At 42.7% G+C, this 27,777-nt stretch overlaps 1 protein-coding gene across 10 annotated transcripts in view; it reads right to left on the reverse strand.

Annotated features, from left to right (window-relative positions):
- Window positions 1-6,711: 6,711 nt before the first annotated feature.
- LOC111851852 (xylosyl- and glucuronyltransferase LARGE2s) overlaps window positions 6,712-27,777 on the reverse strand; it is a 29,757-nt gene continuing 8,691 nt past the window's right edge. For 5 of the 10 annotated variants that reach the window (XM_023827131.2, XM_072698545.1, XM_023827132.2 and 2 more), the window contains exons 2-16: window positions 27,476-27,536; window positions 23,860-24,039; window positions 21,914-22,203; window positions 21,080-21,162; window positions 20,359-20,482; window positions 18,193-18,364; window positions 18,000-18,104; window positions 17,678-17,790; window positions 16,037-16,162; window positions 14,449-14,604; window positions 14,081-14,244; window positions 12,586-12,864; window positions 12,223-12,369; window positions 9,344-9,539; window positions 6,712-9,227 (exon numbers count right to left, since the gene is read on the reverse strand). In XM_023827131.2, coding sequence (XP_023682899.2) covers window positions 9,036-9,227; window positions 9,344-9,539; window positions 12,223-12,369; window positions 12,586-12,864; window positions 14,081-14,244; window positions 14,449-14,604; window positions 16,037-16,162; window positions 17,678-17,790; window positions 18,000-18,104; window positions 18,193-18,364; window positions 20,359-20,482; window positions 21,080-21,162; window positions 21,914-22,203; window positions 23,860-23,959 — 2,247 coding nt within the window. In that variant the 5' untranslated portion in view covers window positions 23,960-24,039; window positions 27,476-27,536 and the 3' untranslated portion in view covers window positions 6,712-9,035. Of the gene's footprint in view, window positions 9,228-9,343; window positions 9,540-12,222; window positions 12,370-12,585; window positions 12,865-14,080; window positions 14,245-14,448; window positions 14,605-16,036; window positions 16,163-17,677; window positions 17,791-17,999; window positions 18,105-18,192; window positions 18,365-20,358; window positions 20,483-21,079; window positions 21,163-21,913; window positions 22,204-23,859; window positions 24,040-25,837; window positions 25,971-27,475; window positions 27,537-27,777 lie in introns of those variants that run through there. The other 5 variants (XM_023827138.2, XM_023827136.2, XM_072698547.1 and 2 more) reach the window with 4 other exon arrangements.

Below are 27,777 nucleotides of genomic sequence, written 5' to 3' on the forward strand. Positions count from 1 at the left end.
CGCGCGCGATTGTGAAGTGTGTATGTGCGCGTGTCTGCGCGTGTTGTGTGTAAATTGCCTCAAAATAACCTCAGTGAAGGCGAGGTCACTGCTATCCTGGCAAATATAAGCACTACAGTGCAATGCATAAAGTATTCAATAGAAACGAAACAATAATAATTATTAAATCTTTAACAGTATATGATGGTTATTTACAAAACCAGGGTTGCCAACGACAAATCTGTATTATTACATTTTGAACCTAAATTTAGCTGCATCAAAAGCGTCGTAGTAGTTTGCAAACCCTACAGACTATTTACATGGTAATATAACTGTTACATACATGTCCTGCAAATGTGTACAGACTAGTCTCGAACTGAAAATCTAAATCCAGCCTGCTGACCAAAGTTGGTGACGCTGCAAAACAGACATTTCTGACGCACTAGTTTCCGCTAAAGGGCTGAAAAAGCAGATTATCTGGTAGTACAAATGTTAATGTTATAGTACTATAATCTCCACGCTGTCAAATTTAATGAATACATTTCAGTTACGATGTTCGAATATCTTGAAAGTACATGTAAACGATGTTGGGGTTTTATGAATGTCCTTTTGGAGTGCGCTTTGCGCGATGTTCAGAAGCTGAAAGACCACAGACAATGTGTATTTCGGAAAAACAAGAAGGGTTGTGGGTTTTTTGTAGGCATCCTCAACAATAACCACTTCCTGTGCCGTTTCACACAGGATGATGACTGCACAGGACATGTCAGGACTCACATAAATATTCTGAGAAACAGAAAGTGATACGTGTGACGTTAAAGTAAATCCATCATACCCGTCCAGCCCATGCCCTGGTGAAGAGAAATGATTTTTCCCCTGTAGGTCAGACTTTGACACTAGTCTGTAATTAATTTCACTCATTAAATCATTGCAACCAAACATTTCCCATTTGCTTATCCTGGTTGGGGCCATAGGGGAGGCTGAGACCACCCTGAACAGCACAGGTACAACCAGGACTGGATAACAGGTCAGCACAAGGCACATACACACACTGTGGGCAAACTGGAGACACCAAGTGGCATAATTGCATGCCTTGGACTGCAGGAGGAACCCGGAGTATCTGAAGGAACCTCACAGAACAAGCCAACTCCACACACAAAGTGGAAGTGGAATTCAAACCCTAAACTGGGAAGGAGTGAGGTACTGGCCAACTCCAAACCACTTCAAACACAGAAGAAGCTCCAGAACCCAGAACCTGTGTGCATATTGTTACCATTTGAATCATTAATACATTTAGATTTGTTCTGTAAGTGTATCAAGGACTGATAACTGATTATATCAGAACCGTATAATGTACACATTCCCAAGTTTGAAAAACAATTTTGCCAAATGAGAAGTTAGAGGCAGGAGTGGACCTGCAGGTGGGGAAGCCTTAGTGTATATGGTGTTGTAGACAGAGGACTGGTACTCACAAGATAGGTCCACCGGGAAAATTCCCAAACTTCCCGACGGCCAGTCCACGCCGGGCTGGAGGAGAAGTTGTGTTATGAGGTATGAGTAGCATTGTTGCCTTACATTACCAGGATTGGGGGAGGAGGTTGCATGTTGTCCTTGTGTTATGTGGGTTTCCTCCAAGTAATTAAATTTATTCACGCAGGGCTGTGCACAGGGGTGGGGCCACAGGGGCAATGACCCCAGCTTAAAGGTGATTGGCTCGCAGAATGAGTCCATCCCTGTCATTCACCAATTCAAAAAATATCATTGGGTAATGATAATGTTGACCTCTCTGTATAAATTATGCCCATCTTATGCCCCCCACTTTGAGAAATCCTAGAATCACCCCACCTTTGATGCGCAGGCATCTAATTTATCTATGGTTGTCTTCCCCATGATGGACTGGCATCCCAACCAAGGCGTACGCTGGCCTTTTGCTGCCTTGGTCTGGAAGATGGATATGTGCTATATTAACTCTGACTTAAAAAAATGTTCCAAAGATCATCATTTGCTTCACCAGGCCCTGTTTTCCATATGCTACTGTCCCTTTAAGAAATGTCATGCCCCTCCATTATGGGAAATGGGAAGGGTGCCCAAACGCTACGCAGTCATGTCGCAAAATAAAATTCCAAAGATGGTATGACTCACATTTAACCTGACTGCCCTTGGACTGGTGTGGGGAACCTCAAACAAAAGTCAGCTAGCAGACAGGAAGGATGTCACAGGACTGACTAATGTCATCGTTTTCCAATGAGAAAAGAAAAGAAAAAATTCTGCAATACTGAGTATGGCTTCATATATTTTGCATTTTGCGTTACAGAAAAAAAATATTATTATTTAAATATCCCAAATGTGGTCCCTAACAATATAACTGTATGGAATGTAATACAATTAACAAGGACAGCCATAAATAAAAATGCATTCTAAGCAATAGTTCTTGCTAAATGGAATTTCTCCTTGTGGCAGACATCCAGATGTTAGCAGACATTTAAGAGGCTCAGTGTGCTGCATTATGCAAATGATGTGGGTCTACAACAGCCTTATCAGCTGGGTCATGATTTCCACAGGACTTACGCATTACAACAGCAATTAAAAGCTTCACTCCTGCCTGTACATATACAATGTGCACATTTTTACAGTGGATATTTCAAATGAGCTGATGACCCTGCTCAGGATATGCAGCTGAAAGATGCATGGATGGATGGATGTTTCACTTGAGCTCCTGGGTTCTAGTGTCAGGAGATTGTAGCTATCTGGTGCTGCTTCAAAATATCCTAATTAAGGAATGTGTTTATGTAATATTTAGTGTAGTGACTGTTTGTGGCCAAAAGGGGGCACCAATCAAGTGTGTTGCTTGAGTGTTGCCAAACACCGGTGCTGCAAAAGGGCTTTTCACAGGACATGAACCAGCCACCTTAAAGGTAGCTAGACATGGACTCAACGTCTAGTCAACTGGTTACATTAGGAAACAACAAGTGCAAAAAGAGCAATATCTGGAAATAGTATGAAATACCTGCTTGATAACTAGAATATAGACACAATTGTTTAGTGCTGTAGGAATGTGGTTTAAAATTAACCAAAAAATTACATATTTGTGTATGTGAGTTCCACTCACAAAACGTGTGTAGAGCAGAGTGGCGCAGTGGAAGTGTGCTGGGCCCATAACCCGGAGAGTGATGGATCAAAACCATCCTCTGCTAAACAGTCTGTTCTTTCTTACTGGTGTACAGCTCAACTCTACCCTTGATCAGAAGGTTGCCAGTTCAAATCCCAGGTGTGACAGAGAGATGTCACAATTAGACTGGTGAGCAAGGCCCTTAGCCCTCAATTACTCCAGTGACTTTGTCAGAAAGAAGCATGTTGCTTTGGAAGAAATTGCCTGCTAAATAAATGAAGTTTCTTGAAAATAGAGATGAAGAATATACAGTATATACTGTACTGTATATATATATAACTTTAGCTTCTGCATGGACCTGCCTGATCATTCTCTGCAATCTGTGTGATGCTGTGTCATACATCACACCAGGCTTCCACAACATGTGACAGAGCATCGTCCTAACATGCAGGCTCTGGATGTTTCTGCCGCAGCTGCAAGGTGAATCGCATTTTTCTCCCCTCTCTGCCCCTCAGCAACAGGTGCCATGATGGCGAGGAGGACGTCCGTCAAGGCTTAGCTTTAATGGGGTGCGAATGTAAATTGGAAAGGAAAGGACGCGTGCTAACTGAAAGACTTATCAAGGATAGCCCACTGCAGGAAAATAAGGTTAATCAAGGGTATTTGACATTAAATCGCATTAGCCCTGTAGGTAATCTTCGAAAGCCAACAGGGACATACAACACAGGAGTGCATTTGCATAAAAGTCATGATAGAAGTAATAAAATGCTTTATGGAAGTCTTAGCCTCATGTGTATTAGATAAGCTGTAGGGAATCTGAGATTGAAGTAAGCTGTGTAATAGACACATTAGGCTGCAGGGGGGGTATGAGGTCTTCAACAGATGCTTCCCCATGTAAGAGGAGTTATTCGCCCTAACTGGACAAGGAGAATTGCTTCTGGGCCTGGTTGCTGTCACTGTCCTGAAGGTCTCCCTAATGAGGCTTACCAGACCTGCCACCATTTCCCCACCAGATGGCGTTGTACATCTCTACCCCACATATTCACAAAATCTCATCCAGCTAAAGGCACATATTCCTGCAGGAAATAGCTGTACGGAAAAAAACAAGGTCTTTTAGTACTGATAAATTACATTTAGCTGTTTTCCCGACAGTTGTAAGTGACTTAAAATCTTAACTTCATGATTTGGGTACTTTACGGCAATATATCATTTTAAGTATCATGCCTGAGGTTTCCAAGCAGAGCCCATCCTGAGAGCTGTATCGCTAATGTTTGCAGTCCATGTCATTCACAATGTCATTACTTTCTGCTCCAGGTCTCTCCTGCAATTTACACCATTAGACAACAAACCCAAAATAACCACCCAATACTTTCCAATGAGCATGCAGAAATATCTAATGTAATTTCTATGTATTCCTACTGTCACTGTCAATTTTTAAATGTTCCGCAGTGGGAAGCCAGGGATTGTAATGTTTGCTGGTGCTTTTATGCTTCTAGACCTGTTTCTCAAAACGGGACCCCACAGACGGTCCACGATTTTGCTCCCTCCACAAAAACGTGGACCGTCTGGCTGTCCACAAGTACCAGATTGAGAAACAATGGTCTAGACAACAATCAAGTAACAAACCCTGTGATCCTGGTCAAACACAGGCAGGTAACAAGGGCCTTTGTATTGTCACACAGCCAAAACCACTCTAAAAACATTAACGTCAAACATTACAAAACATTTATGCACAGATCAAAGCACAAAATCCTCTCTGCATCATGTAATTTAACAAAATATTTTAGAGGATTACCAGATCATGGGTAGAGTTCTCTGCTTGAGAGCAGTTTTTTTCCCACTCTGCATGGGATTTGGGGTTTATCTATACCCAGGGCTTTATGTGGAATAGGGGATAGGACCAGTAGATCATTAACAGCTGTGCTGACTATTCTGGCAGGAAACTGGAGGGCAACATTGAGTCTGTCTATATTTCCTGCACACCCTGCAGGTTTATATCATGTCACAGAATTTACTGTGTTCATTTATTTTATTGCTCATGTTTCTACTTTTCTTAAGGTGCAAGGTCTTAAAGCATAACCATCTACTCATCCGTCACATGGTCACCGGCGCTGCATAAGTCATCTTGAGCAAATTTCAACTACAGCCATTTTCTAACTATAATAAAACATTTTATCAAATGAATCATTTTGGAAACAACTTTCCAGTACAGGATTGCAGTGAAACTACAGCATATCCAAGAATCACAAGGCATTGGGTCACCATGGATGGAAAGTGAGCCTATCGCAGGCCATTGAGTCATACAGCATGACCAGCTTGTAGACATCGATTCACCAAAATGCAGACTTTTAATGCAAGTCGCACACGCACTGAGCTGAAGTCAGAATGCAGCAAACAACCAGGAAGCGGCAAAGCCACCCAAACGTGCCTAAACCTACCTGCCATTATCTTTGATTAAATTAGATTAGATTAGATTCAGCTTTGTCACTGCACAAAATACAAGTTCTCAGGCAACAAAATGCAGTTTGGCATCTAATCCAATAGTGTGAAATAGTGCAAAAGTGCTAGAAATGGCTGTACTACTTACATGTGTATAACAAGTAAATAGTGAGAAAATGTACATATATACAGTGGTATACATAGTGTGAAACATGCAATGAGGTATAGACAGAATCAAGGATTGCAGTAAGACGACAAGAGTTTCTGTACAGTGACTGCCCTTTGGACAGTCTTTAAAACTTATATACAAACCAAAAAACTGCAAGTTATTCCATAAGCACACAAGAAACTAAACTTCTTGGTCAAATGAAGTAACTATTGAGCTCTACAATGACATAGGATAGAGTTTGATTTGGGGGGGGGGACACACACAATTATTACAGTACAATTATTTAAATACAAAGGTCTGTTTCTTGGGAGGGATGAATTAAGCCAAATTTAATATTGGGGTGGGGGTACACCAGTATTTTCCTCCCCTCCCAGCCCAGTCACAATGTTATATGCTTTACTGAATAACAGACCGTGCAGTTCAGTACCTGGTGCCCCCATCATGATCTCCTCTCTTGCCAGCATCCAGCTTCTGCTTCATCCAAGCGTCAGGCTCAGCAGCACCACCATCTCCATCACAGGTTCAGCATCTTCTGATTGCAGTAAGAGGTCCAGCAGGATCTGATTTAATGGGACATAGACCTGTGTACCACGTTGCTAAAGAACATAAACTGACCTTAGAAAATAATATTTTATAAGCTGGACACAAGTTATAACACAAATGGAGTTATGTAATATCAGAATAATCACTTCTAACCAGTGAATATGGATCTATGTGAGATGTATAAAACAATGTTTGTATTTGGTAAGTACAGTAAATTAGTGTGCATCAATAATCGTAAGTAAAACCATAATTTCTTAACCCTCCCCTTGTGTACTCCCTAAATTAAGCAATTAAGCAAAAAATGTGAAGCTGCATCGGTATGCAAAAAGCGGTTTCATACATTTGAAGCAGGTGACACACTGCATTTAATAAGGCGATTGAACCCAGAGACATGCTGAGAGTGACGAGACCAGCATTCATAACACAGACAAGTTGTCAATGAAATAATGTCATTTAAAGGAGTCACGTACAACTCTGAACAAAGAGATACGTTTATTTAAAGCAGCTCTTCCCGATGTAGAAAAATATCAACAATTTAAGCCAAAAATTAGTTATTTCCCAGGCCTCACTAATATACATATATACTGTAGAATCATTAACGCCCAGTTTTACAATACAGCAAGGCACTAGCATTTTACACACTCAACATAAGCAAACTTTCAGGTTTTTCTTTTTCTCCCATTCAGCAAAGGTAGTTCCTCCATCTGGCCAATAAGTCCACTGATAAACATACGTGCATTTTTTCCATAATTATCCAGTTTGTGACTGATGGTTATACTCATTTGACCAAACTTTTCAGCCGTGAAGCATGAGCCATCGTCAGAACCCCCGCTCGGTGACATTTCACACTGGTTATGCTAATGTACTTGCTCACTTGACAAGTATCTTCTGTTACATGAATCATAATGACTGGAAAAGTAAAAAACAAATGCTCCAAGATCCTTGAAAAATAAAAAAAATATATATCTATATATTGCTCAGTTTTCTATTTTTTTTTTTTTTTGGATGTGCTCATGATAGAAATGAACTCCATTAACGCTTCTTAAGATTATCTTGAGTAAGTCTGGTAGCTGTTTATGTACCTGCACTGATTAAATGAATGATGCCCTCTATTCACTTTTACAGTGTAATGAATAGTGCAATTATTCAAACAAAACACGGCAACACATAGAAGACCATAGAACAAAATGAAACCAGGCACTATGTTTTTAAAACCATTCAGTATTAGTAACAGCAAATTAAGGAAAAATGACAACAAATGAAGGTTTCCCTCCACAAATTTTGAATGAGTTGTACTTAAAACAAAACATTCAAAAAACCATTTCGCATTTTTTTTCTTGGCAATTACTTGCGTGATGAAAAGTAAGTGTTTCAAAAGAAACATTTACTAAAGAATTATTTCCGTCTTATGACAAAACATCTGAAATAATTTAATATGATGACACAGAAAATAAGGCAGAATATGCTGAATGGCTTCTCCACCTTTCTTAGAGCGTCTTCTGGAAAGTTCCAAAAAGTGAGTCTATGAGTAGTCACCTTATACCTTGGCAAGCTCTGATTATCAAAAGACGAATGACTGCATTTACATTTGTATTAAGTCAACAGATTACAATCTACACTCAACACTGCTGAGGTTGGATGGGCAAACCGACGGATCCAACCGGCCTTATGCAAGACGAGCCGTGCTGTTGTCGTGTGATATGGAGAGGAGAGTAAAATTACAGGCTAAAGTGAAATACAGTTTCAGACACTTTGAGCGCGCTGACACACACGCGACACAGAGGGATGCTTTCTGAGAGGTCTTCACAATTGTTTTTGGAGAACCAATTCGTGGAAGCTGGACCAATCGTCTCTCCTGTTCTGCAAGATGACATCCTGTGTGGCCTTAGCCCTTATTTGGCTGCTCTGGAGCAGTTTCCGAAATGCAGTGACGTACGCCATGCAGAGGGTAGAATGCTGTAAGAACCGTCCTCCAATGAGAAGCGCTGCCCTCGTTACACGCCCAGACTAGAGGAGCTGCACACACTGCATATGCAGCAGGAGCAACTGCTTGGGTGTAAGGCAGTCTTCACCCTCCCACCTAAAACACCCCCCCACCCACACACACACCCTCTGTCAGAAGACACTGTTTCCCTTGGGCTTCAAGTGTGAAGACAGTCTTGCTTAAATTTTTTATTTTTTTTTTTAACTTAAAAATAAATGTCAAATGTTTACAAATAAATGTTGATTGAATGTTAATAAATGTTAAACAAAATGCTAAAAAAAAAAAAAACCCAGAAAATAGAAGGGAAAAAAAAGAACCCAATCGATGGTGTGTAGCTCAGAAGTAAGCCACTGTGCTAGTGAGGGGAAGGTCGTTGGTTCAAATCTCATGGGTGCTGGAGTGAGAATGAGGTCTTCGACCTGCGTTACTCCACGAACTGGCTAATCCTGCTTGCTCTTCATTTTGGATAAAAATGTCAGGTAAAAGTAAATATATGATAGATTTGGTTATTGAAAACGTTCTGCCAGGCCAGGGAAACATCTTGCATGGGTGAAGGTGCCCATCCACTATGTTGTGCAGTTCTGCATTAGTGGAGATGTGGGACAGAGAAAGCGGGAGGACGTCTTCTGCTGCCCCAGTGCGGGTTGGTCATGGCGCCCATGGTGGCACAGACCTAAACTCCTCGCTTTGATCTGCCCCTGTGACTCTTGTAGCTCCATGATACAAGTCAGTGTTAACAATGAGGTGAGATCTCTAGACCAAATTAACTGGTTTTATACTCGTAATCCCACGGTTCCAAGAACAGATGCTTTGGTTTAGATATTCCTCTCAGCTGGGAGATATTTGAGAGCGTTGGCGCCGTACTTTCGGGACAGATCCTGGTGGAACTCCTCCTTGAACACGCTCATACAGGACCTGTAACTGGAGCGGAACTTGGAGATGTCAAAGCTGGGAGCGTGTGGCATGTGGATCATGAAGGCATTAGGTAGGACCACCAAGTCGTACTCCTGGAGATGAAAGGAGAGAGAGCTTCATTTCCCTGACTTTACGCTCAGCATGGTGCCCCGAATGCCACTGTGCTTGGGTCACTCAGCACTAAGTCCGTAAGCATCGTCCTGCCTACCTGGGCGTCCAGCTCCATGATGTGGGAGACTTTGTTCCAGCCAAACCCTACAAACCTCTGGTCGTACTCCGGACAGTCCCGCCGCACCACTACGTAGGGCTCGAAATCGGGCTCCCACTCCACCTTGTAGGGGGTGGTGGCCGTCCGCCACTTGGCGTAGTTGGTCGGTGCGTGGCCCTTGGTCCATACGTGGTACCTGACACGTGCGCACAGAAAAACACAGACCACAGGGTTTAGCTATGTGGTAATCAATCAGCATAATGATTTAGTGAACATCTAATTTCCACAAATATAATTGCAATACTAACTAAAATAAAAAGTCTAATGGACAATATTACATCAATATTAATGTAAATTAGTGGTCCCCAACATTTTTTTATAGTGAGAGCTACTTTTACAAAGACAATACTCTGGCAAGTTGTGGAATCCCAACAAGGGATGGGAAGGGGTAGAAGGGGTATCCCTCGGGGACTGGAAGTTGTGTTGCAATGGACTAGAAATGTCAAGTCAATTTATTTGTGAAGCACATTTAAAAACAACAGGAGCTGACCAAGGGGCTGTTCCATGAAGCAAGATTTCTTGTTTAGCCGGATAACTTGTCGGATTTAAGGTAGTATGGGCTTAAGGTAAGGGAATGAAAATAAAGTCCCTTAATCCAAGACTACCTGAAATCCAAGAAGTTATCTGGCTAAGCAAGAAACCCTCCTTCATGGAATATCCCCCTGAAGTGCTTTCCAATCCTTGTTGATTGACCAATTGGTAACCAGTGATACAGATTGTTCAATTATAACTGTATTCTGGTTAGGGAATCACCCATAAATTATAAATTATAAATTATAGGTAAATCATATGCCTAATCGCAAAATCTTCATCACACGCCAACACACCACAACGGCATGAAGACAAGTAAAGTATGAACTAGGTTAACTGAGCTTTAGGGTCAGGTAGAAGCTAGAAATGTCAGCCTGAACCCAACCCAGGCCCGTGGCATTCAGGCGGCACCCAACCGGAGCATGAATATTAAAGATATTTCTCAGGCCGAGCCCGACAAACATGGCACAAATCTTAATGATGTCATGCTGCAGAGGCTCAAACACACACACATAAACTAACGGGTGCACTCTCTTACACACTAACGCAAAGTAAAGCTACAATGAGCCTGAGCCCAACCCAAACCCGACCAATTGGCCCAAACTCAGCCCAGATCTGGCGATGAGCTCCGTTTGGCTTGCAGACCTATTACGTGGCTATGAAGCTTTATGAAATGCTCTAGTTCTCCATTTGGGGGCAGTGTGGCATTGATGTTCAACCAACTGGCATCCGGAATTCTGAATCCATGGTAACTCCACTCATAGTGTGAAAAGTGACCAAGTACTACTGATGTTAATGCAAAAGTTTTAGGCCATTAAATTCATGAATACCCTTCTAAAAATAAAACTGATTTTGAAAGTCTGGGTTACTAAAAGGTATCTTTTAATATTTATTGCTCATAAAACCAGTGATTCAGTTGGCTCCTAGATCAGACTATTACAACATCCATCCATCCACCGATCATTTACATGGGAAAGGATCACGAGGGCCTGAAGTCTATTTTTGGCAACACAGGGCCAATGTCTAGAGTATACCCTTGATTATAACAGATAACAATAATAATAATAATAATAATAATAATAATAATAGAGAGATGTACAATATTACAGACTGGCAAATTTTACCTTAATAATACAGCAAACTAGTTCAGACATAAGATGTTATAAGATGGAAATAATTCTTTGAAACATTCATAAGAACTATTAACATCAACCGTAGGTGTGTAAACATACAAAGGGAGGCAATTGTTTGCATTTTAATAACTCTAATCCAGAGGTTTTTATTTTCTTAATTCAATTAATTGCAGTACATACGATTAAAACAGCATTTATTCCGTATTTAGTCTTAAGTGCTTAAGTAACTTTTTTTTAGAAAACGTTGACATCTGCACAATTTTTCCACTCATTTAGAAACAATTCAAGCTTTACAAAAATACCCACTTATGCTTCTGTTAGAATCCCACAGTAAATTAGTGTAATCCCGTGGTGGATGCGCTTGTCTTACAGATGGTTTCAACAGATCTCCATTAGCAGCTGTTCAAGTGACAGCTAGCCCAGTTAATCGATTGAGTCAAGACAACACATAGAAGAAGAGACAGGAACGTGCTACAGAGGAAAGTGTAGGAAACAGAGACAAAATTACTACTGCGTACACAAGATGGACTTTATAAAAGTGCCTAAAAACAAAATCCCACAAAAAACGCCACGTTAAAATTTGGGGTGACTGGAATAAGTAGATACAAAATGTGTTAAAAAAAAAAAGTAAATTTTCCAGCACTAGCACAGTGCAATAAAAAATTGAATAGTCTGATAATCTTCACTCTGCAGCTTGAGCACAGAAATCAAGCGCATCAGTTAATAAACAAAATTTCCTATATATAACTTGCAAAGTATCACAACACAAATTATTCCACTTCATCGGTACTTTGGCAATCTTGACATCCATTTAAAGGTGCAAATTTTGGATGCTAAGGAGATTACTTACCTGGTACAGGGTCTGAACACAAGATAAACATAATCATTTTTATTATTATAACCTTTGTTATTATAGATGGAATTTGTAGAGTACACATTCTAAAGCATAATTGTATAAGCATAATTATAGTTATATTTCACATACAGTTATATTTCTAACTTTCTTCTAAACTGCTAGCTCTGAATAACCTGCTGGGCTTGTTTAAATATTTAAGAGCTCATTATGGTCGCTGGACTTGTATGTTGACATTGGCAAAGTGAAATGATTGAGACAAGGAAAATGAAAGGTGGTGGTGATTTAGAAGGTTCTCTCACCTGAAGGGGTAGAGGGTCCCCATGTCCAGCATGGAGAGGAGCTCAGCTTTGGATTTGGGGAAGGAGAGACGGTACCTCAGGGTCTCAAAGGCCGGTACCACCAGCGCCTTCTTGGTGTGAGCCAAGTCCAGCTGCAGGACGGACTTCCTGCGTAGAAATCACAAACATTACTGTAAAACCGGTCAACAAGGTCAAGTGGGCTTCACTATCATACCATCCATATACAGGTACACAGTGGCTTCACAGGACTTAAAGTACAAAACATAGGACATTGATAACAGGGTGGCTGGACCCAAGGGCTTATATACATGATTCCCTCAAACGTATGGTTTAAGAAGACTCTTCGGACACAGAACTGCTCACCTAAGGTAATCATAGAGGCCGTACATGGGCAGGAAGTCGACGTCGGCCAGGAACACGTACGCGGTGCTGGCGTGCCTCAGGGCGACGTTGCGCAGCAGGTTGACGGGGTAGAACTGGCCCTCCTTGTAGACCACGTGGTAACCCACGTTCCTGCGGTTCTTCAGCAGCTCCGAGGACTGGGCGTAGCGCAGGAACTGCTGGGCCTCGGCGTCGGACATGTAGAGGGCCAGGCTGATGGGGCCCTCCCAGTGCTTGCAGATGGCCTCCAGCATCTGCAGCCTGGATACACACAAGCGACCTTCACTCAGGTGTCGTCCTTCCCCACGGGAGGCCGGCAAAGCTGGGTCAAGCAGGGCTTTTCCCAAACACAGCGTGTACACAATGAACTAAACACTTTAGATACTTGCCACATACCATATTTATTCCACTCTTCATGTTGCCAAGTTATTAATTATCCTTATTTATATACAATAATGCATGTAAATTGCACGAGGCCAGCCCCCCTGATTCGCACTGTCCTGTGGTTCTGCACTGTTCAAGTTCTGAATCTTCCAGTAACATTTTACTTGAGGGGGCACAAATAATGTAGTAGTACACTCTTAATTAAAGTATTAATTAAACAGAAACTAAGCGTGAGTACTGATACCATGTCCGTTCATCATTAACCAATCGTGAAGGTTCTGGTATTTCATGCAGCTACTATATTTGCTCATGGTTTGTATTTGAGTAGTAACCAAGCTATTAAATTACTTGTGTCCCCTTAAGTAAAGTGTTACCATCCTACCCCTTGTCGTTTGCTCTGTAAGTGACTCCGTGGTGCTGGAGGAATGTTCTTGTGCCACTGTGTACCTGAACATAGATGGCACGACAATAAGGCCCACTTGAATTGATTTTACCTTACAGCCGGGCATATATATTGAGCCTGACTGAATACATAAATATGTATAGCTTAACTTAATAGGTCTGCATAATGTGCGATGTTAGTATAGACATCGCATATAATGCCAATTCAACTGCTGCATCATAAGGACTGTGATAGTCAGCTGGGATGAGACTACTGTCATAGGAAACAAAACTTAATAAGCCTTGCAACTTTAATGATTGTTCCTTTTCAAGATTATCTTGTATATGTTACAAAAGCACTGGTTTCTGTCCATTAGCACAGACTCTTGGTAGATATTAAGTTCTTTTTGATTATATATATTTTTTGGGCAACTTTTTGACTCATTTTTTCCCCACAAATATCGCAATATTTATTGCAAACTTATTTTCCAATATCTTGCAGCCCTATTAACTAATAATCAAATATAATCATAAAAACACTATTCTGGTTCCTATGTAATTTAGTATCAATGCAAATCCCAGTGAATCTATCTATTCCTGAATATAGAACCTTGTTAAACTAACCTACCGATTACATGTCTCACTCCTTCCTGAAGTGCTAACAGTCTGCAAAGGCTTGAATTAAGAATGGAATTAGCGGTGATGCTCACACCTGTCCATGGAGAGCTGGGCGATGAGGGTGACGTCAGAGCCGTCCTCGGTGGGGCTGTAGTCGTACTGCAGGAAGTACAGATGCATTCTGTGCACCGTGATCCGCTCCCGCCGGAAATCGTAGCACTGGTCGTCCTCGTCCAGCTCCTCCAGTGCGGCCTGTAACTGGGGGGCAGGGGGTGGGCAATAATTGGATAGCAGTGTCAGATGTCGGATGAGAATCAGAGAGTGGCAAATGGGAGCTGGCTGATGTGACCACTGGGGTGGAAACGTCTGACAATTTAAGGCAGCGTGTTGAATGACTACGGTGTGACAGCTGACAGTTTAAATTTATTTTTTTTTTAGGGGGGGGGGGGGGGGGGCGCTCACCGGGACGCTCTCGGGGCTGGGCTGGCTGGGGCAGCCGAAGAGCTCCCTGCGCAGCAGGTTTCCGTCGTACTCCAGGAAGGTCAGGTACAGGTTCCGGAAGAACTCCACGTGCTTGTTCTTCACACGCAGCTTCTTGGGCGAGTTCCAGTGGATCACCTTGGGAATTGACATAAAAATTTGCACATGCAAAGTTATACTGGTATAGCTTACAGATAAATGAAAATCTGGCTCACCCTTTTGCAAAAAAAGAAAAAACAAATAAAAACAAAAAAATAAATAAAATAAATAAATGAAGTGGAGGGGAGCATAAAGACGAAAGCTAAATAGAAAATAAACAAAAGGCTATATATAGAAATAAAATAGAAAGATGTTATATACAGCGTGCATGTAGTCAGCCAAGGTCACGCACATCCCTTCCTGACATACGTCTGAACTCTCTGAGCAGGAGTGACATTAGAAATCCTGAGAAATCCCCCCCCCCCCCAAAGTATACAAAATACAATCTCTGCACATTTCTGGATCCCCATCCATCTGGGTCCTGTCAGTCATCCAGGGCTGCCACCACTGTCTATAAGATCGCAAACACTGCAGTATTTACAGTCATTTACAAGATAATCATCTTCCATTCTGAATTTCCACCAAGATCAACACCAGTATATAAGAACATGTCTTTGACTGGATGTAAGGAAGGGTCTCCTGTCACTTTCTTTAATGCAAACACACTAAACTCTGAAATAAGGTCATCTGGTAGAATTAGCAGTAAGCAAATTTCTTATTCCAAAGTGAAACAAACAAACAAAAGAAACAAACAAACAAACAAACAAACAAACAATCTATAGCAATCTGTCCCCACCTCACTTCTGTAGCTACTGTGGGTACAATGATGCAGTCAGGATTCGCTTTGACGCATGATTCCGGACTCACAGTTTGACACCCACAATTTATTCAACACAATAAGCCTGAAAACAAACTAAAATCTCACAGTTCATATTTATTCCCCTTTAGGCATGTACATTTTTGAATTTTTTTTTCAAACCATTACTTTTTTTTTCTTGCAGCTTTTCCCTTATTCTGCAGACTGAATTGCAAAATGTGTATATAAAAATCTCAAAATCTCTTAAAGTGCTTTAAAAAAAAAAAAAAAAAGCAGATCCCTACCATCTTGACACTAAAAGGAAAAATACGAATAAATCAAAATATTCTTAATGTATAAACAATATATTTATATGACTGAAAACAAACTAAAATCTCACAGTTCTTATTTACTCCTTTTTACGTATTTGTACCTTTACAAAAAAAAAAATCAGTTTGCAAATTATTTCTTTTCTTCTGGTAGTTTTTTTTGAACATTAATAAATATTATTTTTGCCATGACACATTATTACACCAATACAATGCGTATCGTCATATTTTTTAATAAAGAAACATTGTGTCACGGTGCCGTGTTACACCCCCTACTACTGTAGGTACCTGCATTTGTGAAGCCTGTACCATTCCAAATGTCACCCGCTAAAGGGACACACGCAGGCTGGAGGAAGAGGAGGAGGAGGGAGTCGGCTTTCATCTCGCTGACGCTTTGCAGACCTACCTTGAGGTCGGACACCTCGGTGTAGCACTGTTCTGAGCGCGTGTGGTCGGACAGCTGAACGTTCCAGAAACAGGGAAGCTGGTGCACCAGGACTGGGTTTTGCTTAATAACTGCATTAAAAATGTCCTGTACAAGCAAAGAAATTCCAAACATTACTTTCCACAGTGAGTAAGATCTTCCCGTACATTGCCTTATGTTTTTATCAATTATTAAATCTGTCCCATGTCATTACAACTATGAATGAGTTTGTCATTTGAGAGAAGTTGCAGCTATCTTGTTGCTATATGTTAAGGTCTGAAACACTGTAATTCTATACGCATTATCAGATCATTGCATCACATTCACTTATACTGCCGGGCCAAAAAAAAGTTACCATTTGAATTTTTCGTTGGACCGCCTTTAGCTTTGATTATGGCGCACATTTGTCATGGCATTGTTTCCACAAGCTTATGCAACATCTCACCCTTTATCCAGATTTGCATTAATTTCTCACCAAGATCCTGTATTGACAAATGAGTTGAACCTCCATAAAGCCTCCTTCATCACATCCCAGAGACCTTCAATGAGGTTAAGGTCACAACTCTGTGGTGACCAAGTCATGCGTGAAAATGACCCCTCATGCTCCCTGAACCAGTCTTTGACAGTTCGAACCAAATGTATCTTGGCATTCTTGTCCTGGAATATGCTCATACCAACAGGGAAGAAAACAATCTATTGATGATGGGTGGAGGTGTAACTTGGCCATTCAGTAGATCCAGGTACTCTATTATTACTTTATTGCTGCATAATGTTGCTGAGCTGTAATAATGATCCAGTCATTGGCTCTTGAGTATTTGCTGATATAAATTCAAATGGCAACTGTTTTTTGACCAGGCAGTGAATTCAGCAAATCTCTTTATCCAAAGCAATGCGATGCAATCGAGAAAGCAGGGTTAGAAACTCCATTGAGTAATTGAGGGAGAAATGACTATGAAGCCTGGGATTTGAACTGGTGACCTTCAGAACACAAGTACAGAGCCCAAACCCACACAGCCACACAGCACAGCAGAACATCAGCCCTGAGGCATCACCATGGCTCAGCAGGTAAAACCGCTGCTGTCTGGCATGTGTGGTTCATATGTTCTCCCCTTTTCATGCTGATTTGCTCCCAGAGTCCAAAGACAGCGTAAATGGCCCACAGTCTCGTGTCTGTCCCTCGTGATGGACCCACATCCCATCCAGGGTGGCCTTATGCCCTGTGCACCAGGCCCCCTGTGACCCTCACCAGGATAAGCTACTGTTATTTACAATTCAGCTCTGGAATCTGAACACACCATTTCTTTTTGTATGACGCCCCTTTGAATAATAGCGTCTGACAAGTAATCAAATGCAAATAAAGCACAATTCATGTAGCAGGGGCTGCAGAATATTAATAAAAACAGTTACTTGCTCAAGGGGGCTGAATTCAGTCCACAAGGCAGTTCCACAATACCTTGGCCAGGAAGTCTAACTATACACAATGATCCATTATGCATTACTGCGAAAGAAGCAGTCTGTATTGTTTCATCTGACATTTGAAAACAGCGTTGTCAACTACTTCATTAACGAGATGGATGACTGCTGACGAACAGTGACCCCCAGTGGCGCAGCGCCGGAACTGACCTGGTCGGCCAGCGACGTGGAGAGCATGCTCATAAGCTCCCTCTCCGCAGTCAGCCGCCACATCTGCTCCCAGCCAATCCTGCGGAGCCGGTCCAGAAGCAGTAGGATGACCCCTGTGATCAGGGCAGACCACACAACCTCAGACACGCGTCACTAATCGTTCATTTAAATTCAAAAGATTTAACAAGAGGTCACTTTGGCTGTGACCACTCACACACACTCCGCCCAGTACAAAATAAATTTAATAGTATCGATGAAAATTTCCCAGTGATTAATGACCTTAATAAAACTACAAAGTTTTTGAAAAGAAAAGGAAGCAAACCAGTGTTGAATCCACGTCCAAGGGCAGGCCAAGGCTTATGGTTCTTCCAGAGGTTTCCCAGATACCAGTCACTCTGATTCTCCACCAGTCCGATCGCCTGTTTGTCTGAAAGAGGAACACGGCATTACGGCGTGAGGCTCTCGGACCCGAGACCCCTCCCTGCGTTACCTCGCGGCAATCCGACGTCCCACACCGGTGAACTTCCGGAAGATGGCCCACAGCTCGGCCATGTCGGTGGCGAAGGTGATGTCCGTGTCCAGGACGATGACCTTGGTGAGGTCAGGGGGCAGCGCTTTGGTCAGGGTGAGCTTCATCAATCCGTAAATCCCCGAGTAGTGCTTGTTGGGGATCCAGGCCACCTCTGACTAAAACATCACAGTAAGAAAAGCAGAGCTGAGAGCCTTGAACGCCTAGCAAGTGCATTTCAGCTCAATTACATCAGAAAACAGGATCGTTCAGGAGCACAACACGCCTTCTGACACAGCAGAGGGCAAAAAAAAAAAAAACAAACGCTCGGATAAGATCTTCACATCACCGGCAACGGCAAGTTAATGTTCTACATGGCAGCCTTGGAAGAGACTTACAAACATCATATCATTAATGGCAAATGAAAGGTACAACATAATGATGCAACATCACAGGCAACCAATAACCCGCCTTCCCTCAATGCTAGATACATGTTTAATTCATCAACTCGATCAATTAGGCTCATATTAAAAGCACCTGGTTTCAGTGCTTTCCTTGTGCAGTACTGAATCTCACAGAATAGCGAGTGTTTGTTCCATGATCAACTTCTTGGGCAGGAACCCTGCTTACTCTCCTGGTCGTCTTCTCCTTTGCCTAGCGGATCCTGTTACTTGCCCTGAATTCCTGCCATTGACCTTTGCCTGTTTTCGGATTACGTCTTTGGATCACAATTTGGATTCGTTTGCCGGTGTTTGTCTCTACCTGTTTTTGACCTTTTGTCTGTCTGTGGACTCTGGAAATAACCTTGAAGCTCCTGCACTGTGATCCCGTTCCTGTCCAGCTATTACACAAGTGAGCTTCGATAGCTTTGGATCTTTTTTTTTCCTTTTGCGATACTCTGTGGTTTAATCCCGGCTCTTCAGAGGCAGGGATGATGAGGCACAATATTTAAGGCTTAAGCGCTTTATTAGTTCAACACCAGATGTTGCCCATCCATCTGAGAAGGCACCCTCTCCGTTGGCTCTTCAGTTCTTCCCATTCCTTTTATCTCACATCTTATGTATGCCCCATGCATAAACCTTTCTAAAGACACTATTTGTGCAAGTGTGAATACAGGTACATTGGACTGCTTATTGGACTGCATATGCCATCATGCTCTCCTTTGAGACACACATAAATTCCGAGATGAGTGACATCACGTCCGACAAGCTTTCGTTCGAGCTGCCACATCTCGGAACAAACATGGCTGCCTCCATGAACACGCTGCTGTGTGTTGTTGCTAAATATTTTAGCAGATTTGGAGTGAGATTCTTTTTTCCGATAGACATACAAACAAGAAACACGAACTAGTCAAACCACATTAAAAGCTAAAATACTTTAGTACATTCATAGCAATATTCTTTTTTCGAGAGGCAAACAAACTACAAACAAACAAAAGACACTAAGAAGTCTGGTAAAAATCTGATATTGCATGATAGGATACTGTTTACGGTCATGATATGGCACTCTCTAAATCGACCACGTGCAATTACATTTATAACTATTAATACATTTAACAAAATAAACATTTTTCAGTATTTATAAAACAGAATTACTGTTGACTGTGTAAGCCGTCATGTTGAAATGACATCGCAGGGGAAACTCGGACAAGAAAATTCTGTCCGACATCAACGTCATAAAAGAGGCGTGTTTCCAATGGGAAGTGACGTTTTCATCATGAGTTCCGACTCAGAAATAAATAGTGGAACGCAGGACCATACACCAGGGAGAGAGAGGCTTGGGGTCAGAGCAGAGTGTCAGTCATTCATCTGGTGGCCCTGGAGCATTTTTCAGTAGAGGTTAAGGACCTTGCTCAAGGGCCTAATGGCATAGAACTACCCTGCTTGTAATTCAAATTGGTGACCTTCCGATTACAAGCAGAGTGGCCCCTCCCAGGCCGCCCCCCCACCCCCCCCCCAGACCGCCTTTCCCTTCATCCTAACTTTGGTTTTCTAGGTTACACAAAACTAGCCATCTCAGAAATAATGGATAATAATGGATATATATAATAACCAAGTATCTAAGCTTATCTCCACCTCCGATCCAGGGTTTAATTCCCATGGGGCATGTCAGTGACAGGAGATGCACTGGCTTATCAGGAGGAGGAAGTGGCTAAGAAGGGGATCATGGTTACCTTCAGATCATCTGCGTCGTAGAAGCTGACCAGCACGGACGGCACCATCCAGGACGCAAAGAGGGAGCTGAGAATCTGGTGGGCGACCGCGTCCGTGATGAAGTGAAAGTGGAGGGGATTCCTCCTGTGTGGAACAGGATGGATGAGGTCATCAGCATGACAGATGCCAGGTTAGTCACTCCAAACAACGTGACTCAAGTTGAGGGGGGAAAAAAAATGGATCATTTATTTACAAATAGGAAACGCAGTGTACACTTTGTCAGCATAAATGTGATGGTTTTAAGCCCAGTGTGAAAAGCAGACATCCCAGGAATAAGCAAGCAGGCCCTGCATGTTTATTTGACCTGCCCAGAGACTATGGGCCCTAGAAACAGGAAAGGGCAGCATACTAAGCGCCAGAGAGGAGGTCTGGCATACCAACCAGTGTCCAGCCAACGCCCTATCACACGGCACCTAGCAACAGCTGCGATACCACCCTGTCTACAAGAGACGGAGCTGTAGCATGCCACAAGGAACAGGAAGATGAGGCAGGGGCTGGGTCACGATTATCGGCAATGCCAGGAGAAAAACAACAAAAGCGCAGGCCCTAAAGGACCAGCAGAAAGCAGTGGGATTTGGTAAACATCTGCTCGCTTTGTCAACAGGCAGATTAGGAACATTGCAGGGCAAGGGCTGAGAGCGGGAGGCTCCGGCACGAACCAAGGCAGGCGTCTGCTCTCACCTGTGGAACAGGATGGACTTGACCAGGGTGACGACGTCTCTGCTGGCGTTGTGACCAGCACACACGCATGCGACATGGATAAGCTGGAGCGGGGGGGGGCGGCGAAGAGACTGAAAAAACCTGGAAACTGCAGTATTCTACAGCCAAGGACAGGGATCACTGACCAAGCTGGTCAGCTCATTCACAGTAAAACATTCCAGCATTAAGAGGACTGATATTACTTTGTTTTATGTATTTGAGAAGGACAGATACCAACAAGATCATGCTTTATGTATCCCTGGGGAAAATTGTTTAAGGTACAAGGTCTCCACAGTGTGTGCGTGTGCGTAAACTTGGGTAAATAATATCATGTAGTTTGTGGAAAAAAGCCATTATCGTTGACCCTGATGCAGAGGCTCGTTCTTATTGGAGAAAGTTCAAGAAAACTTATTCTGTCCATAATATAAACAGCATGTCCATATAACATAATCAGATAAAGAAGACCCAACATTTTTAAGCCCATTAGTATATTATGCATGGCTTTACCCAAATGGCAGGATCCGATTTTTAAAAGCAACCAATTGTTAATTATCAATCCAGTATACATGCGTTTCTCAACCCAGTCCATGGGGACTGCCAGATTATACACATTTTTGCTCCCTCCCAGCTCCCAGCCAATCAAGAACACCAAATACCTGGTACAGGCGTTATGAGAGCAGGGAGGGGGCAAAAATGTGGACTGTCCGAGGGCCCCCAAGGACTGTGCTGCCGTACAGCAAATGTGACAAGGTGCTCTATGAGCAGTAAGCAGAACCCCAGTCTTCTGGAGGAGCAGGGAGACCATCAGCACCTCACCTCACACCTCTCCACCAAGGGTTCTTGGGCACAGTTGCTCCGGTTGCCTTGCTTGTCCGTCGTGTTCTCGCTGTCCAGTGGCCCCGTGTCTACCACTGCCACCCAGTGGTGACTGCTGTAATTCCCCTCCGGCACCAGTAGCTCCCTCCTTTGCGACTGGTTTAGCTGGAGGCGCAGCCTGCGGTTCTCCCTCTCCACCTCCCGCACACGTGACTCCAGGTCTTCCCGCTCCAAGTACCGCAGCTCCGATTGGTCGACGACACAAGGGGAGAACATCAAAGAATGTCCGTCTGTGAAAGAGACGGACGCCGTCATTCCCAGCTTAACGCTTTCCCTTAAGCGTGATGTAGCACGGCTAACGTAGCTCTGAGGCGAAGCGAAAGGTCAGCTAGGTATTTTATTTTAGCCTTCAAAAGATCCAGAGGTCCAGAGAGGCTTTAGTACACCATCCAGCCTACCGTACGTCAACATATTTCACAGTGAAAGTTTTCCCATCATGCTTAGCATCTGAACCACTATACTGAAAAATTTAGTTAATTTTAAGGTATAAGAAGGACTAACAAGCAATGATGAATTACGGACATGCCCTTTATTACGCAACTGCTGATTCCTTAATGCGTTAAAAAGGATTGCTCCATTTTGCATTTTTTTGTAAGTGAATGCGTTTTAACCTTGAGAATAAAAAAGCTATACACAAAATGCTATTTTCTTTGAGCGAGAAAATGGACCCCCCCCCCCCCCCCCCCCCCCTTCGTAATCTCCCTTAACCTCAAAATATGGGGCAAACACAAGACAAATGAGAACATTTTTTTCCTGTCATTATATGTATTTTAAATGAGTCTAAACAGGATCCAGGGCATTTTGTTTACGTGTTGTAATTCTTATAGTACAAAAAAAAATCCCAAGTTGATACACAATGAAAAGAAGTCTCATTATAAACCTTGTTTCTGCCACAGAAGTTATATAATAAGCAAAATGAACAAGATGAATAAATGAGTATGTTGTTAACAAACCTAAAACACAAACAAAATACTCTCACACCCCAGGTCCCCCATCTGGTGAGAATTTGCACCTGGATACAGATTCTTTCACCTTCACATAAGCCGTCCCCAGGTTATTTTATTCTTCCTTGGGAGTTTCTATATGCAAAAATACTTTCCCATTAGCGTCATACTCTATTTGCACATCATTTACAATTTTTATGAAAACACGATTATTTATTTACATTTTTTACAACCTACTATTTTCTACACTTTGAAAATACAATATACAATGAAATTTCAACCGACACTTTAAAGGCTGTACTGCAAGTGACATACCTAATATATATTTCAATTTACAATATTTATGATGCATTGCTGATAGGGAAAAAGACGAGGAGTAGTTACATTTCACTCCTACTCTAATCAAGCTTCCATTTGAGATGCTATTTGTGCCAAGTGAAAGCCTTTATTTAGATTGAGAGCAGGAGATACACTGCCTGAAGCTCAAATTGCGTGCTGTTAAACAGTAAAAGAGGTTAAATTTCCCAGGCTCCTGGGTCTGTCAAAAGGGAAAAAAAATGCACGGCAAAACTTTCACCCATCAATATTTCCAAATCCAGTCCTGCCTTTTCTCAGATTTTAATGCGCGGTTTCCTGTTTTTCCTACATCTAATAGTACGGGTTAGTACTGTCAGGGAGGTATCTGAACATCAGTACGATATAAACCCCTTATTTAAAGCTGACACATGACAAACCAGAGATTAGCAAGTCATTACCGCATTACCTTTGCGCAGAAAACCCCTGTTGCGCTTATGGAGGTGGTTTAATAATCACCCCGGGGTTTTCCTGCTAAGCGCCAAGGTGACTGGCAAAGAAATGACGGGTAATTCGGTAACGGGCACAGCACCAGACTAACCAGTTCTCAATTAGTGATTAAAAAAAAACAGCCATTGTGATACTCACTCTCCAAGTTGCCCATGGAGATGTAAAGCCATGTCAGGAGGACCATAAACGTCAGAGATGCGAACACGAGCTTCAGCCTCCTGCGGCAAGGGCATGGCATTGTGGGAAGGCAAGGGTGAGAACCAGACGGTGTTCAGGTGGGATTCAATACCATGCTGGCCAGCTGCAACATCCTGTCAACTGCAAAGGACCATAGGAGATGCAAGAAATGGTTAAAAAGAAACACTTATAATAATCACAAAATACACAAAATCTGTATAAGCTGTGCTTATATGCATATATATATATCACACAATTCAGAAAACTGAGTTTTCCTTTCCACATAACATGAAAAAAAAAGACATTCATGAAGTTGTGGGGACATTTGGTCCCCACAGGGTAAGAGATACCTGGACCAAACTTACACACATACATACATAAACTGCTCTGTGATATGCCCAAACAAGATGTAAAACAGTAGGCTAGCATACAGTTGTGTAACCTGTAGATTTTTATAAAAACACTGCAGTTTTAAATCAAACCGAGAGGTTAATATAAGGAAACAGATTATGCTCTAGTGAACTAATGAGGTCTTACTTTAATATTCACAGTTGAAAGAATCCATCAGACACGTTGAGCTCAAAACATTCATCACATTGCATTAGGTCAGGAGTTACAGTGTAGTTCAATGCCATTTTGCCTTGTTATTTGGGCCAAGCTCCACACTATGCTACCTGACAGCCCTAGGAGAATCTCACCACGGCTATTGGTGATAAGTGTTACTTTGCATTTATGAAGTTGTCATGTCAGTGTCACGAGGTGCCAAATCACGTTTTAATAAGAAGTCAAAGGTGTGAGGGCGACATTTGTACATGGCAGGAGTAAATGGAGCTTTGGTGGCCTTGAAATGCACGAGAGAGATGATTTATAGTGAGAGGCTGCAAAACGCAACGCAAACGGCCGTCATGCACGAGTCCTGGAAACATCATGAAGTTCAGGAAATCTGCTACCAACTATTAGCCTGCAAAATAATACCCACCCAACCTTACGTCATCCTTTACTGCTTATCCATTATAGATCTGTGCTGGTCCTGGATCCCATGCCAAGCAGCACAGAGCATGAGGCCCCTGCACCCTAGACAGGATGCCAGACCATCACAAGCTACACAGTCACACACCATGGGTAAGCTCGAGATACCCAACTGCAAGAAACCAGAGCACCTGGAAGAAACCCACACTAACAGAGGGGGAATATGCAAACTCGACACCCACAGAGACGCGGGAGGGAACTCAACCCACAACCCCAGAGGTGTGAGACTACAAAGAAAAATCACAATACTGCAGCAGCAACCACAAAATGATAGAAAACGGTAAAAAGGGAGTAACCTTTACTGGTAGTAGAGTAGATATGATCTACAACTGTGTTTTTCAACCTTGGGGGTCGCCTGGAATTCAAATGGGGTCCCCTGATAAATTACTGATAATTTTTTTTTTTTTTTTAATTATGATTAAAACACCACATACAATCTTAAACAACTGTATTCTTTTACGTTCATAAATATTAATAAGTTAAATATGAGTTCAAATAAAATGATCGCAATCACCTTCAGCCTTGTAAAGACAAGCTCGCCTAATTGTGCATGTGATCAGGGAAAATAAAATGTGACTTTGTGCACTAATCTGGCTACTCTGTATTTGCAACACTGTATAACAAACATGATCAAAATCTAATTCTAGGAAAAAAAATGTCTATGGGGTCGCTAGAAATTTGTGATGTCAAAATGGGGTCACAGGCCAAAAAAGGTTGGGAACCACTGATCTACAAGTTTTGCACTGCAAAGGCCCACTGCACCGGGGCAAATAACAGTGAGGGAACCTGTTATTGAGTCTTACTTATTTGAGTAAAATAATCAGGAAAAATTAAAAACTCAGGTCAAACCGGCTACATTCAGCAGCACGGCGCTAGCACAGCGTGAGCACTGTCATTCAGGGCCACCTACTGGTAACAGGCGAGGAGAAAGGTGAGGGCATGTGGAGACGGCTCTCGCGGTGAGGCTGGCACAGCGGCGCACGTGAAGATCATTCAGACAGCGGGTAAAGACGAGTAAAGATACTCGCCTCTCGTGCTAAACCGTCAGAGGGGAATGGAAAAATAATAAATAAAAACTCTTGACTTTTCATCTTAAAATGGGAAGGGAGGAAATGCAGGGAGGTCAAGCGTAATTACTACAGCGAGGCGGACATGTCTGTCATGCCGCTGCTCTCAGGCTGTCACATTCCCCGACAGGTCTGGGCTGGCCATCTGCCATATCAGGCCTTTTTCTAGGGGGCTGATGGCTTTGTGGGCCAGTAAAATATATCAAGGGAGCCCCCCCCCACTCAGCAAAAATTAATCATGTCCCCCCCCCCACTGCTCATCAAAAACCATCGTGAGGGACCACAAAGTCCAGCGCCGATATTTAATCCCAGTCCAGCCCTGTTCCCAACCTCACCCTTCTAATGTCACACCACAATAATGCCAGCGGCCACGTTTACCACCACTCACATCAAGCATTTACATGAGCCCCCTGAAATGTTTCTGAAACACTCACTGCACTAAATAGTAAACATTTCTTGTTTAGAAGATGCTGAAGCCACACTGCCTGCTAATTAATCAGCTACCTACAATATTACAACTATCTGCTAGTTATTTATTTCATTGATGAATCATCTGAGGGGGGGGCAGGGGGCCCTGGAGTGACTTATTGAATGGGGCCGCAGAAGCAGCAAACACACCCCTGCCTAACAACACCCTGTGGCTGGTATTTGTATTCAGCCCAGTAAACGATACGGAAGCCAACAAGAATAAGGTTCAACCCCCTTGATTAGTGGACCCCATCGCGGCAATGAGCATCATAGGGAAAACAATTAGAAAGAGTCATTGATCGGAGTCCCACAAATGGACTGAGTGAACAAATGACTCCAATTAGTGGTTGTAATTTAGATTTAAGTGTTACGGACACAATAGGAGTGCACAAAAAGGCACGCAGTTTAAATCCTTAAAGGTACTGAAACCTCAAACCCTTTTAAAAACTCTGGCTGGAGGTGAAAGTGCTTTATAGCAGGCAGCCAGAAGAATCTAACGTAGGTTCTCCTTCCCTTGGTGAACCAACTCCACTAGATAACGGAGTTGGAAAATGAATGAAGGATACACCTTTCAGCTATGATGTAAGAGCCTTAGCGTAGCCTCTGCCCCCGACAGCATGGTCAGGCAGTCTGTGGGCTTTCTCGTGGCACCAAGGCCGCTTTCACGGTCCGCTCGGTTTCTAAAGCGGTGGAACCCTTCGGAGGGCTAACACCCCGGCGGACACAGGGCTGCAGGCAGCCTGCCTCTACAAGCTTGACCCACGGTTGACTCTGGCAGTATGATTTATCGAAAGCAGACAGTTAGGAAGCACTGATGCACTAGCTTATCCCCCCCCCATAACCTAAGTGGGAAGACGAAGAACCAAGCTGCAGTCAGGATAAAGAAGGCAGGGGAACAGCCAGGCCCTTCACCAGCCTCTCACCACTCCCACTAAGTGGTTATTATTTGTTTTTGTTCCTCTTACCCCGTAGCTGCTTTTATGCACATTTTAACCCACAACTCGAGTACCCACCAAAACACATCCTGCTTCTTCATCCCGCCGGCTACGGGCCTCAGTCCAAATGAAGTCTCTTCTGTGGGAGAAACCAGGGTTGTGAGACTCAGACCACCATCTGAAATTCCTCCTCGGGCTCACTGTTACCCTGAGGTGGCTTTCAGGCTATATGTCTTCTTCAGATAAAAAAAATGGAAAAAAAAACACAAACCAAACAACCACTGTGCTGAAAAATACTATTAACTTTTAAACTGAAAAGCAGGCCGAACCTTACAGCATATTCAATATTACAAAACAGTCTAGTCATCAGAACTAATACT

Source organism: Paramormyrops kingsleyae, chromosome 13 (assembly GCF_048594095.1).
Source record: "Paramormyrops kingsleyae isolate MSU_618 chromosome 13, PKINGS_0.4, whole genome shotgun sequence".
Taxonomy (NCBI): Eukaryota; Metazoa; Chordata; class Actinopteri; order Osteoglossiformes; family Mormyridae; genus Paramormyrops; species Paramormyrops kingsleyae.